At 39.3% G+C, this 14,734-nt stretch overlaps 1 protein-coding gene across 2 annotated transcripts in view; it reads left to right on the top strand.

Annotated features, from left to right (window-relative positions):
• Positions 1–14,734, top strand: part of EHF (ETS homologous factor) — a 50,920-nt gene that overhangs the window by 15,081 nt on the left and 21,105 nt on the right. For both annotated transcript variants that reach the window (XM_063118813.1, XM_063118812.1), the window contains exon 2: positions 11,933–12,032. In XM_063118813.1, the coding sequence (XP_062974883.1) occupies positions 11,936–12,032 (97 nt within the window). In that variant the 5' untranslated portion in view covers positions 11,933–11,935. The remainder of the gene's footprint in view (positions 1–11,932; positions 12,033–14,734) is intronic.

Here is a 14,734-nt window from a genome sequence, read left to right on the forward strand (position 1 = left end):
ACGCTTTTATTGTGTCCTTCCTCAAACAAGGAACTGAAGCAGGCATCCAGATGTCCTGTGTTTTCCTCTTCTTTTTTTCTCACCATAAATAAATAAATAAATAAATAAATATTCAGTTAAGGTACACAAGATGAAATAGCTGCAGACTACCTTTTGACTGAAAATGCTGGGAGATGTCTATCTGGAAACACCCACACTGTGGGTTTTTTTGAGCCATTATTTGCAAATCCCTGTTGTTGCAGCCTGAACTTGAATTACACACAGAGAGAGAGAGAGAGAGAGAGAGAGAGCGCTTGTGAAGTTATCTACTCCACAACTACTTCCACTTTCAACCTTTCCTTTAAGTACTTCTGTCACTGTAGAGGAGCGCGCTCACAACTCTTTCACAATTCAAGACCTCCTTGAATTGTATTGCTCTTTGAATTGTAGTGATGTATTTACGATGTCATATATCACTTGGGAAAAGGACAGCATCAAATGCCATCTCATGGGAGACTCCTCCGCTTTAAACTGGGCTGCTATGAAACTTGCCCCTGTTATGAGCAATGGGATGTTGATGCTGACAGCAAAAACACACATTCCTATGAAAACTCATTGGAATTAACTCAGGTTGTGGAGGCTGAACCCTTACTTTGCTTTTGTTTTTCAAATATTCCAGCAACTCCAAGCCTGGTCTGAGCTGTTATTGGAGTTAAGCAGCAGGTGTAAAATAATAAAGATAATTTTAATAATAATAATAATAATAATAATAATAATAATAATAATAATAACCACACTGCCAACTCAAATGAAAAGGTAGAGTTATTAGCCTCTGGAAGGTACTGTGAAGATAACAGAAAGTCATGCCAACAACCAAATTAACGGCTCTATTTACAGCGGGTTTTACCTTGACAACCTGTTTCCAGCCTTCTGACATATAAATGCTCCATTGTATTGTTGAATAAAGCCTGCAGACAGGCTTTCTAAACAGGCGGGGACAGGAGGGGGAGCTATCTTCAATAGCAGCAATGGAGGAGAGGCATTTTACAGTGAGAATTGTTTATTCCTTAAACTGATCAAGAGTTACACCTTTTCTTCTTTTGTTGTGAGAGGAGAGGTACAGCTGGCCTCACACACATGGAGTTGGATCCAGAAGATACTAGCCACGTTTTGTCTTATTGAAATCAATGGGACAAGTTAATCATGTCGCATCAATGGGATTAAAGCATGGCTTACGTCCTCTGCCAATGGCAGCTGTGCTGACTGTGGCTGGTGGAGCAGAGGGTGGGTTACCAGAGGTGGAGCCAAGAGGTCTGGACCCTAGCCAGCCCATAGGCTTTAGGCTTCTTTGCTTCTCCCTACCATTCAGACACGTGCATATGCAAAAGGGTTACTCAAAGTCATTGTTAGTAATACACCTCTGGAAAGTACTGGATTGATTTCCCCCCCAGCAATGGTACCTGAAGATGTATAATAAAAATAGGAATAACTAACTCTCTGTTGCTGGTCTGTATGGTAAGGATTGGGGTATTGTGCAGCAAAAAAGAAGCCCCAAGGTTCACGTGCTTAGCTGCTCTTACTTTCTTTTACTTTGGGTAAACATATGGAAAGGAGGACGGGGCTCCGGTATCTGTAAAAGTAGTATAGAAAAGGGAATTTCAGCAGGTGTCACTTATATGCATGCAGCACCTGGTGAAATTCCCTCTTCATCACAACAGTTAAAACTGCAGGAGCCCTGTCCTCTTTTGTATCTGGCCTACTCAGATTCTGCACTCATTCTCCTGAACGGTTTATTTCCAAAGCCAGCTTGTTCTGCTTATTTCAAAGTACGGCTGTATTTCTATCTCCCTCATTTGTTCTACTGTTCTATAACCAGCTACTTATTTACTTACTATCTATACTTCATGCCTCTGTTGATTCACTCTCTGCCCATTTTTGCCCAGTCCTCATCCATTTTTGCCATCAATCACCACATTTTCCACTTATTCTTTTATAACCAGCCCTTCACAGTCCTTATTTTCTCACTGTGGCGCACAGGGACTAGGCTGTGCTCTCCCTTCAGTGAGTTGCTTTTGTACTAGCTATGTCTCGTGCATTCAACGCAAAAGCTTATATTTTTCTGACTGAGAAGAGAGGCTGGATGGGAAGGCAAGGCAACACAGAAGCTGCCCTTCCCAAAAATGGCCTGTGCATGTGTGCCTAGAGTTGCAGACTCAGTGATATCTATGGCAAGGTGCACAACTTTTTCAATCCCAAGAGCTGCACTGGGTGTCTGCTGTGTTGGTGGGGGACACACATAGATGCACACTCACATGCAACTCTCCCTCACACATACCTACCAACCCCCCCCCTATCTCACACACACAGAACTTCAAAGGCCTGGCACCTGCTTTGATTAGATAAAACCAACACTTCTCCCAGAAGCCTCAGTTTTCAATTCACCCAACCATTCACGAATCCTGGGGACTGCCTTGACGGCATTGTGTTGGTGCCACGTCCCCCCTAAACCCGGCAGTTTCACTCTTGCGGGGCGGCGTTGGGTAATCCCTGGCGCTGGGTATCCAGTAGTTCTCCAGGTACTAGGGCCATCCCCGCCTCCCCCTGACTTCTGGCAACCAATCGGAGGTTGCCTTCAGCCAGGGTATGCTTCCTCAGCGAAGCTGGAGCAAGGTTAGACTGTGGAAGGGCTGAATTCACCTTGCTCCCACCCAAAAGTCGTGGTAAGTTCCTGACTTTTTATTCACAGCTTCGTGGGAAAGCCCCTTGCTGGCTGTGTGGTGGATGCTGTGCCGCATAACTGATACAGTGCCACCACACAGCCACCACAGGGTTTTTTAAAGCATATAGACATACCCCCTGGTTCCTAGAATTTCCCTTCCTTCTAAACCACTCTCTCGCTGAAAGATCCTGAAATCCTACCTGAAACTTTTTAATTAAAAAAAATAAAACGGGTTTTTGGGGTTGCTTCTTTTTTCTTTTTTTTTGAGACAAACCCACACTCCAGAAACAGGCTGTAGGATTTCCATAGAAACCCCATTCCTAGAGCATCCAAGGCCTGATCATTTAAGCACTGCTTCCTAGAATGTTTCTTGGGGTCACTCTGGGAATGAGGCCTCTGTGGCTAGAGTTGTGCATAAGTGTCCTCTCAAAATTCTCCACCCTATTTTTGGGTAGAGAAATTGCGGGGTCAGGGAGGCGACAATTTCACTGACTTTCTCCAGGGCGAGAAGAAATTCTCCAAAAATTTCTCGCAGGTAGGCATCACAATTGGCAAGGGGCACTGCTTCTTTCTTTTCTTTTCCTAAGGCTTTTTTTTTTTTGCACTGTTCTGCAAATGGCCACACATTAACTTTGTTGGCATCTTAGCCCCCATTTTGCATCCTCCACAGTGCCCCACATACCTAGCAACACTCCGGTGCATTGAGGGGAGGGAATGCAACCACCACAAAAAATATGGAGAAAACATGGAGAAAATTCTGAAAAGTGTCCTTTTATTTCTAGGAGGTAAGAAAAGAAAAATCTCAAGAATTTCCTGAAAGTTTTCTTTCCCCATGAAAGGGGCTTCCATTTTTCTGCCTCATTCTCTGGGCATTTTATAATTTATTTTGAATGTGTTTTGGTGGTGTTTTTGACCTTAAGGTGGCTGAGGGTACTGTCTATATTTTTCTATTGCACATCTCACCTTTGCTGTACAGTCTTCCAGGCTGCTTGCACTTCCTGATCTGAAAAGGCCCTATGGGAGGAATACATTTATGATGTCTTCCCCTGAGCGGAAAGTGCAGAAACCCAAAGAGGCTACAGGCTGTCAGAGAGATGACTGTACAATGAAAGACTAGCCCCCCTCCCTCCCTCCCCCCCCTCTCTCTCTCTCTCTCTCTCTCTCTCTCTCTCACACACACACACACACACACACACACACACACACACACACACACACTCCTCAGTCATCTCATAAGTAAAGTAAGCACAAGAACCCTGAACCAAACTCATGAGAATTTCTCTGAAATGTCTTCTTTGAATTTCTTTACCAAACCAATTTCTTTTCTATCAAATTGAATGAGAATGGTTGCAATTCCCCTGGGAGAATATGTTGCAGGAACAACAGAATCTATTTCTAGATTATTTCCTTTTTTTCTTGGGGGCCACCAGAGAGGGCTTGGGGGGCTATCTGTGGGCCATATTTTTTATACCTCTCTCTATGGAGATTAGTCTACATGTAAGTACTGTACCACATTGCCTTTGTGATTTATATATTGCTTCCACATCAGTCTACATGTTGTTCTGACATCCTCATGTGATTAATAAAACTTTTAATATTTACTTCTGATTAAGGGTGAGTTGCCCATGCAGTTTTGGGTGTATTTTTTTTTCTGAACTGTGATTCTGCCATACACACAGGCACATGACTGAAAGGGTTGAATTTGTTTTCAGTAATCCAACTATGGATGACAGCTGAAAAAAAGTTACCTATGTGCATATTTTGATGGCAGTTGCATGAGGGGCATTCAGTAATCAAGCATGGTAGGGTAACAAGCCTAACACAGGATCCACATGTAGTAGAGATATATACTTTGTTCAAGGACAATTTGATATGTTATTTACTTGCTGCACTTTTATAATGTTAAGTCTCTCCCACTCCAATAGACAAGTTTGATAGGCTAAATTATCTTGTGGCAGGTTTGGAATACTCTCCCCATGCCTGGGAAGGGTTCCCTGGTGCACCTACTCATGTCATTTCAGTAGCAGGTGAAGATCTTTCTATCCTCTCATTTACTTTAACTGTGAGTTTTATCTATGTTGATTGGTTTTCATGCTGCTCTACAATGTGTTGTTTAATAACAACAACAACAACATATTTCTTACCCACCTCTCCGATTGGATTGAGGCGGGGAACAACAAGCATAAAATACACAAAATACTGATTAAAAACATAGCATATACTGTTAAAAGCTTCCTAAAAGCATATTAAAAGTATCCTAAAATTCTACTGGATAGGCCTGCTGGAAGAGATCAGTCTTGATAGCTTTCTTGAACGCTAAAAGACTGTCAAACTGACAAGTCTCCTCCGGCAGGCTATTCCACAGTCTGGGAGCAGCAGAAGGAAAGGTCCTCTGGGTTTTAGGTTTGCATTACAGTTATTTTATTGTATATATTTATTATTTCGGTTCAGTCCTCTTATTTTAATTTTTATTGTAAAGCCACCCTGGGAATAAGAACATAAGAAGAGCCATGCTGGATCAGATCAAGGGTCCATCTAGTCCAGCACTCTGTTCACACAGTGGCCAACCAGCCATCGGCCAGGGATGACAAGCAACAGCACCCTCTCACCCATGTTCCCCAGCAACTGGTGGGGAACATGGGAGGGAGTGTTTATTGGAAGGCAGATTATAAATAATTAAAATAAATGAAGCTATTTTTCTGTCTGACGCCTTACTACTTGGGAGCATGATCAAAATGGCCCATTGAATGAGCCACGTGCACACTGTTGATTTCCTCTTTCGAAAGAGGAAGTAATGAGGGACAAAAGCGAAGGCAGAGAAGCAACAGCAAGGAAACACAATTTTCCCTGATGTGATGATGCTCTAATACTGCTACCCCTCTAGAAACAATTATTTACCGTGTCTTACAAATAGTTTTAATAAGAATGGGATTTGGAGATAGATTTAAAGGTATAATAGAACAACTATATTCTCAAAGCACAGCTTCAATTGTAATCAATGATGGAATTACAGAAAGGATACAACTGGCCAGAGGAACTAGGCAAGGGTGCCCACTCTCGCCGGTTCTATTTGTATTGGTTATGGAATTGTTGGCAAATGTGATAAGAGAGGACGAGATTATAGAAGGAGTAGGCTTGAAAAAGGAATTAAAATTACATATGTTTGCATACGATACATTGTTAACTGTTAAGGATCCACTAAGGATAATGAGAAGAATTAAACAACATTTGAAAGAGTTTGAAGAAGTTACGAGATTAAGAATAAATTGGGAAAAATCAGAAATGATGACATTTAACTATTTAAAAAAAGAAGTGCAAGACTGGGAAGGAAAGGAAGGGAAAATGAGAGTTAAAGAACAAATTAAATATTTGGGAATTAAAATTGTTAAAGATTTAGAGGATTTAGAAAAGGAGAATTTATATAAGTTGAAGAAAGATATTATAGATAAAATAGAAAAATATAAAAAGTTAAATTTGTCATGGTTTGGCAGAATAGCTTTAGTTAAAATGAAAATTTTATCTAAGCTCAATTTTGTATTTAGAATGTTACCAATTAGAATATCAGAAAAAGAGATAAAAAGTTGGAAGAATATGGTAAATAATTATTGTAATGGAGGCAGGAAAGCGAGAATAAACAAAAAGTGGTGGTACTTAGCACAGAAGAAAGGAGGATTGGGAATCCCCAATATAAAGGCATATTATACAGCCAATAGGTTAAGACACATAGTAGAAGGAATTATAGGAGTAGGGGAACTAGATTGGTTGGAGGATGGAGCAAAAAAAGATAAAGAGTGGCAATTGGAAAATATATTTTTTAGAGAAGATAGTAAAAAAAGCGGAGAAGAAATAGGAAACCCGCTATTGAAAAAGCATTGGGAAATCTAGCGACTATATAAGAAGGAGTTATTTTCGAAAATATCTCCGTTAACACCGGTGATAATGTTAAGGAATTTTCCAGGGAATTTAAAAGAGAGATTGAACAAAATTTTAATAGAGAAAAAAATAATGAGGTTAAAAGATTGGTTAAGAGAGACGAAAAGAGGAAGGGAAATAGAAGAGGTGTTTAAGGGGGAGAATTTAAATTGGTTAAATTGTCGGCAGTTAGAGCAATGGACAAAAAAATGGGTAAGAGATAATGGGGAGTGTAGCAAAATGACAAAATTTGAAGATTTGATTTTTAGGAAAGAAATTGAGATAGGAGAAAATAAGAGGATAAAAGGTTTAACAAGTGAGATTTATAGAATATTGGCTGAAAAGGGAGAGATAGGGGGAATGGGGAAGATGGTATGGGAAACTGATTTGAGAGTGCAAATAGGGCAGCAGAGTTGGGAGGGAATATGGCGACAAAGAGTGTTGAGAAATATGTCTGTGAGAATAAAAGAAAATTATTACAAAATTGTTTGGAGGTGGTATCTGACCCCGGTGAGATTAAATAGAATAAATAAGATGAATTCAGCAAATTGTTGGAGAGGTTGTGGAGGGAAAGGAACGTATTTACATATGTGGTGGGAATGCGAATGTGTGCAAAAATTGTGGAAAATGGTGTATATTGAAATAAAAGAAATTGTGGGAATAGAGTTGGAAGAGACACCTATGGTAGCATTGCTATCACTATATGGTACTTTAAAGTATAATAAAGAGATTAAAGAACTAATAACTAATTTGTTGACAGCAGCAAGGTTAATTATAGCTAGGAACTGGAAGGTGCAGGGAAATTATCATATAGAAGAGTGGTATAAGGAAATTTGGGACATACCATAAATGACAAATTGACATGTAATATAAGGTTAAGAAAAGGTATAACAAATGTAAACGAATTTGAGGGAATTTGGAAACAGTTCCTAGAATATGTATTCTCTAAGGGGGGTGGAAAATCACCACCGGAAGAAATTATGAGATTCTGGAAGCAAGAATAGATCCCGGAAGGTGGTGGGGAGCATTTATGTTATGTTATGTGATTATGGAAACTAGATAAGTATAATTTGGAATTATAAGCGATGTATGTTTGTTTATTTTAATTTCTTATGTGGTAATTGTATTATGTAATCAAAAAATAAAAAAACACAAAAAACACACAAATAGTTTTAACATTTGGAGTTTGTGTTCATAATTGCATGGAATTGCAAATCTATTCTATTCTCTGCAAACATCAGAGCCAACCCCCCCCCCACAAGTGTCTCAGAATTTTAACAATATTCATTGAATTTAAAAATTACTTGTGGTTGCCATTCCACATTGCCCACCGGTTGCAGTGGTGTAGAAGAGACATAGCACTGGCTGCTCCTTATTAGCAGGTGCCCTGACATCATCTGCCAACCCCTCTCAGAATTCCATTTCCTCTGAGTTTAGCTGCAGTTCTCACAGTAGTAGGGGGAAATGAATTTTTCTGTTTCCTTTTATAATGCACAGAATTTTAGAATGCCTTGGATTTTACAACAGACTTGCTCCTGGAAAGCATAAAACTGCTAGAACTGGCATGTTCAAATGGAGAATCCAAATATCTGCATTTTTGGACTCTCCTTGGAGCCATGGCTATGGAGACTGTAATTATGTGTGTGCCTGCACTTCAAAAATTACCACTACGCCACTGTCTAGTTATCAAAATAAGATGTGGTTACTTTTCCTACTACATCCTCCATGACGTTTCTGTTTCTATTGTCAAGAACAACTGTCTATCAATATGTTTTTCTTCATAAGTTATTTTTAATAAGAGATGAGGCCAGATGGACAAAATCTATCATTCTTTCATAACTGCATCATGTGAAAATCTAGACTGATCGCTATGAGGGTTAATATTTATTATTATACATATCACATTATTATACTCACTGAAGCAAAATCCACACGTATAAACCCTAATGGCAAAAATATAACTGAATTCAAATCTTGTCAGTTTTTCAATCTATGTCCCTTTGTTTAAAGAAAATAGTGATACATATATAACAAAAATTTGCCCCCCCCCCCGAATGATGACGTGACAGTAATGCTTAAAGAGTCGCAGCTTTATTAAGCTTAACAACAAAAAAGATCTGCAACAAGGCACAATATGTAACTGGCTAAGAGCGGACACCTAGCCTGCAGTTTATGAAATCTCCCCCAGCATTTTGTAGGGAAATCGCACCAGGCTCAAGATCCTGTGCCTGAAAGTTATCCTACAAAGGTGATTCCTTGTCAGCTCACCTTCAAGCAACCAAGGGAGCCTTGGGTGTTTGACCCTAGCGTTCAATGAAGTCAAGACCTCAGCCTTGTATTTCCTCCTGAGCCAACTGACAATGAGAGTTAGGGGTCCATCACACCTAAACGTTTTCCCTGGTTTGCCCTCATATTATCCCCCTCCATTTATGTGGTGTTTGAAAGCCTTACATTTCATTCGTCTTTAGACCTCTCCTGCACACCGGCGAATCGCTGTGTCCCCCCCTCAGATCTCAATTGTACCTCCCCTTACAGTGTATTGGTTGGTCGCAGCTGGACACCTCTCCCTCACCAGTGATCGACATGGCGCACTGGAGAAAAGGCACGCCCCCTCCCTTTCATCAGCAAAACTGCCCCTTTAATACACACCCTCAGAGCATCGGATTGAGTACAATTGGATAAAAATACACATTGAGGGTCAAGTGCATTGCCGAAAAAACCGTTCTTTCCCTGCACCAAGAAACCTCGCAAAGAGGGGGGAAGAGATGAGATCATGGCAGGACATGGATGATGCCACGTGAGCCCTCAGGAAACAACGCACGAAGAGAGTGGGCTATAACGCTGGTGTGATGGAGCTTTTAGGCTGGTGAATGCATCCCCCACCCTCCAGGACCCTCAGGGAGCACACCTGGTTGTGTTAACTAACTTGAATAGGTCTCCGTGCTACCTGCCTGCTTTGATTGAAAAAGCCAGACCCACTGTTGCATTGAGTCTGGCTTTTGGATGAATTCACTAGGCTGGCAGATCCCATTCTGCCCTAAAGGGTAGGGTGGGGCAAAACACATACACCCTGCCAGTGAATTGGCAGGAGAGAGGCATTGTATTATTATTATTATTATTATTATTATTATTATTATTATTAATTAAAAATTAATTAGGCTAATATCTTTTATACCTGAGTTTACAAAAGATTCTAAAAATTGCTGTTAGTAGAATTTGTTGGCAATCAAATTCTAGATTAAGGAAATCCAAATTGCACTTTTTCTCTCTGATGTGAGAATAGATATAGCAGGTAACAAGCAAAATAGAGCTGTCCATTTGGGCTAGCCTGAAGGAGCTGCCAAGTGAATGATACCGGTGGAAGCTAATGTAATTGACCATGTCATCTTGATCTACACATACTGAATTTTATGCAAATAAGCCATATTCAGATGTGGTTTCCCTGCTTGGTTCCTTGCTTCCCTGTGAAAGGAGAAGGTGAGGCAGGTGTGCCGGCTTCATGGGGAGAAATGACACACTTATTTCCTCCATGGGATGGAGGAAGTACTGCCTGAACCAGCCTAGTCTTTTACGTGGTTTCCTATCATATTCCAATAGGTTCCATCTATTTTATTCGGACTGCTATTATTTTAAAAGGACTCATCAAAAAACAGTGTTCCACCTCCTCTCAAGGCTTCTTTCATCAGTGTTTGAAAGGGCCTTGGATGCACAGGAACTATTCAGGGACAATCCTGGGGGAAAAGGGCAGGTGAAGAAACGACCAAGATGTATGCACAATCACTCCTCAGAAATGTACTTTTGGCAGACCCTAGAAAAGACACTGAACCAGAGAGCTTTGGCTATACGAGGTAGTATAGAAATGTTGTTGTTGTTGTTAGAGCTGAACCAAAACTCAGGAAAAGAAAGGTTTCTCTCTCTCTTTTTTTTTTTTTTACCCCCTAGAAATAAAAGCACACTTTGCAGAAATTTCTCCAAATTTTCCTCACCATTTTTGTGGGGTGCATGTGCATTCTCTTCCCCACCCCGTGCCATGCCCTAGAATGATGCTAGGTATATGGTTATTGCGGAGCATGCAAAATGGGATGAGTCTGCCAACAACAAGTTGATGTTGTTGCCGCTTGCAGTGGCAGTGCAGGAAAACCAAAAACCCATAGGAAAAACGAAAGAAAGAAAGAAAGAAAGAAGCTGTTCTACAACCCTTGCCAATGGTGACGCTTACATGTGAGAAATTGTTGGAGATTTTCTTCTCGCCTGGAGAAATTTGGTGAAATTGTTCCCCCAATTTCTCTGCCCACAAATAGAGTGGAGAATTTTGGGGGCTCTGGTTTAAACCATCACCTATTAGGGACAGGAAATCAAAGGCTTAGCCTGAATCTGCAGCTATTCCACAGTCTTGCTGTATGTACTAAAAATAAACTGGTTACTCAGTCAGCCATTCAGACAAAGAATCAGAGAAGGACAACAAATATAAAAAAACAAAGGCAGCCAAGTTGGCCGTAAGCAAAAATCCAAAATCTATTTTAGAACATTTTACACCTGAGGCATTCTAGATCCTGGAGCTGCAGTATTGTACACCCTTACTTGGAAGCTATTCCCGCAGAACTCAATGGGGCTTACTTCTCTGTAGACATGCATAGGTTTAATTCCTAAATGAAAAAGGGTTTTAGTCATTTTTTTGTCCATATCTGTATGTTTTCACAGGTAATTATTTCCCTGTTTTTATATTATGGCTACTTTGTTTGCAAAAGCTCCTAACTTGCTTTAATGATTATGCACTGGAGGCCAATGCATCGTTGATATTTTACACTACTTTCTTTTCCCTCACGAGAAACAAAATTCCATGAAAAGCTAGCTAGTCATATGTGACCAACTCAAGCTGTACATGCTTTATTAGTTAAAATATGTTTTTATATTTATTATTAATTCTTGAAGGGAAAGTCAAGTATGACTAATTACATTTTGCTATTCAAAGAAAGACAAGGGGAAAAACTTTCTGTTGTTTTCCCTTTCTTTTTCTTTCAAATACCAGTTAATGGGAACCAGGGATTTTTTTAAAAAAAATCTGTTTCTTTCTTGATCACAGATTATTCTTTTATGAATCGGTGGCTGTAAAAACTTGCCTCATGTTTATGAAAATCAAGCATGATAATGTTTTGCCATTAGGATATTTTATTTCATCTAGAAAGGGGTTGTGGCAACATGTCTTTAACCTGGGCTGTGTCTTCTTGTACAACACTTAGCATTGTTTGCTTTTGATGCTATATTCTTGGCATTTGCGGAAAAACAAGTATTAGCTAAGTAAGCTATTTGGTTCGTTCACAGATCATGATTTTAGAAGGAACTGGCAGAATGAGTCTTAATTCCGTCACAAGTCTCCTCCATGAGCAGTCGTCCTGGACAGATGGATATCCCACATGTAATGGTAGGACACCAATAGTGATCTATGAATTGGTTTGGGAATTGTATGTCTTTCTCTTGCTGTTATCCTATTTGGAAAAAATATCCAGTCTCTTTATACTTCATTGGAAAATCATTGTTTGCACTAATTCACTAGATATTTTTTATTTTTTTGCACAACCAAAATGGAATGTGGTGTAATCATTATAATGTTTGAAGTTAATCATTTTAGTCCACCCATTCTATTCCTCAAAGTCTTTTAATATATATATATATATATATATATATATATATATATATATAGTTGCTTTCTGAAAAGAGTACATCAGCAGCAGTCACTATTCAAATAGCACTCAGATACACACCACATTCTAACCTAATGCTGACATCAGGAAAGATAATCTCTGCAACTTGAAATTCTCCATTCCATTTTTTACCATCTTGATTCATATGGACTGGTTGATGTTGGCACTGAAACTAAAGATGCCACCTATGGCCAGAAGCAATTTTGGGTGAGGTAGAAACCGTATAATGACAGAAATATCCAGTAGATATGATTTCAAATAGGTCACATATATAGGACAAGCTCATTAAAGACTCTCTCTTTATTAAATGTTAAGCTATTAGAGAAAAAACCTTAGCTTTTCTGCATGTATAAATATAATCATAATAGGGCCCGGAACCTATGAAGTAGATCCAGTTTATAAAATTTATGAAGTGTTTACCTTAACTGTACTACACTAACTACACTATACTGAAATCTGGTTACACAATCATACACCATTGGTCAGTTTCTTTCCTTTGTGATATTTTATATTAAAAATTATACATTAAAAAAAACTAAAAAATAACATCTTTCTCTAAAAGAATTCCAAATTATTTTCAAATTACTGTTTTAATTGTTTACTGATTTCTGCCTGTTCTTTTAACCTTATCAAGACTTATGTAACTTAAGTTTGCTGGCCTAAATATTATCTAGTGATATCTGAGCTACACCAACTCTTGCTCTTCATTGTGTTAGGTATTTATAAGTAGAACATGACAACTAAGAGGTGTGAGTGAGACACCTGTAGACAATACTAGCACAGAAATTATGATGAACACCTCAGCTTAATCCAGGCTGGTTATGTTTTCCCTACTCTGATAATTTTTTTAAGAGTTTGGACATTAATGCTGAACATCTGTTCAGGTTGATTATATAAGAAATAATGGTTAAAATACAATTGTGGTTTCCTATATTTTACAAGGTTTCAACATTTTGCTTTTGTTATTACCCTCTTCTCCTCTTTGTGAAATTTTGAAGTAGCTGCATTTGTGTTTTCATTTTGCACGTTTTCGTGTGAAATAATAGTGTGTTATTTTACATTGGGAAATTGCTTGGTTTGTGTAAGTGAACATCCTTAACAAAAAACATATTCCAACACTGTAGTCTAGTGCAGGGGTGTTAGATATCTTTCAGCACAGGGGCGAAATTCCATTTCAGATAAGCTCCGGGGGTTGAATTCCAGTAGTGTGCTGGCTGAGGGCCAAGGGAACAGGGCCAAAAATTCCCGCAAATTTTCGTTTAAAACTCTTACTGACAGAGTTAGGGGAGCCACGTCAGCCTTTTAGAATGGGCAAAAAACTGCACAAAAGCCATCAAACAATCAGTGGGTGGAGAAAGGGACATGGTCACGTGGAGACCCCTCAGAGGGGACTCCAGGTGAGCCAGATTTTACTCCCAGGCCTCAGATACTTCTGATTTAGCACTATCAGAATGACCTTGGCTTACTCCTGGATTCACACTCTCCCCCTGCCTCTGCTACTTGCACATGGCTGGGAAGAGGAGTTCGGAAGCTTTGCCTTTGCCTTTTAGTTCAATGTAGTTTTTCATGTTGTCCAGACTAATAAACTGTATCTAACATTAAGTACAAAAGCAAACCAGCTTCAAATGTGGTTTCTGAAGCTAGCTTGTTTAAATTAACCAACCCTAGTTAATGTTAGCCACAGTGCCCAGTTCAGACACAGGAAGCTGTGGTTAACTAAAAGCAGAAGTGGAAATTTCCAAACTCCTCCTCTCAGCTGCATGGGAGGATGGTGGTAGGGGACATGTGAGCCTGGATGGAAACTAGGCTTGTTCATGCCTCGCTAAACCACAATTTAGTATGGTGTCTGAGTGCAGCTATTGAGTAACTTGAACATTAATTGATCCCATTACTGGGTGAAGCCCAGTGTTAAATATTTCTTCTTAAAAATACTTCGGAAACCCTGTACACACACGTTTGGAAATAAATTCCAGTGAAATGAATTGCAGTTACTTCAAAGGATATGTGTTCAGGATTAAAAAAGTTTCTTTCCTTTTTATTTGCACCTCTTTGTATTAATAGTTCTCATACCCGCATAGTTTCAATTTATTCTTAAGAATTTATTTTAAAATGTTTTAAAACTTTGATGTCTAGCATTTTCTCCCCTGACAGTGGATGTATATTTTTAAACAGCTGCTCAACAGGTGCAGTATTTTCTCATATCCCAAGTATCAGCCTGTTAACCAGCTATTGAAGTTACAGACTCTCTGTTAGGAAAAAGGTGAAACCCCCTTAAAAAGACCCTCTGGAGAGCAATTATGAATACGTATTTAATTCTGCAGAAAGGGGAGCTAGATGTTTGGTCTATGGATTAATAGATGACCAGAGAAGAACATTTGTTTGCTTGTCAGATTTTACATACTTGTATATGTACTATTTACTT

Source organism: Elgaria multicarinata, chromosome 2 (assembly GCF_023053635.1).
Source record: "Elgaria multicarinata webbii isolate HBS135686 ecotype San Diego chromosome 2, rElgMul1.1.pri, whole genome shotgun sequence".
Lineage (NCBI taxonomy): Eukaryota > Metazoa > Chordata > Lepidosauria > Squamata > Anguidae > Elgaria > Elgaria multicarinata.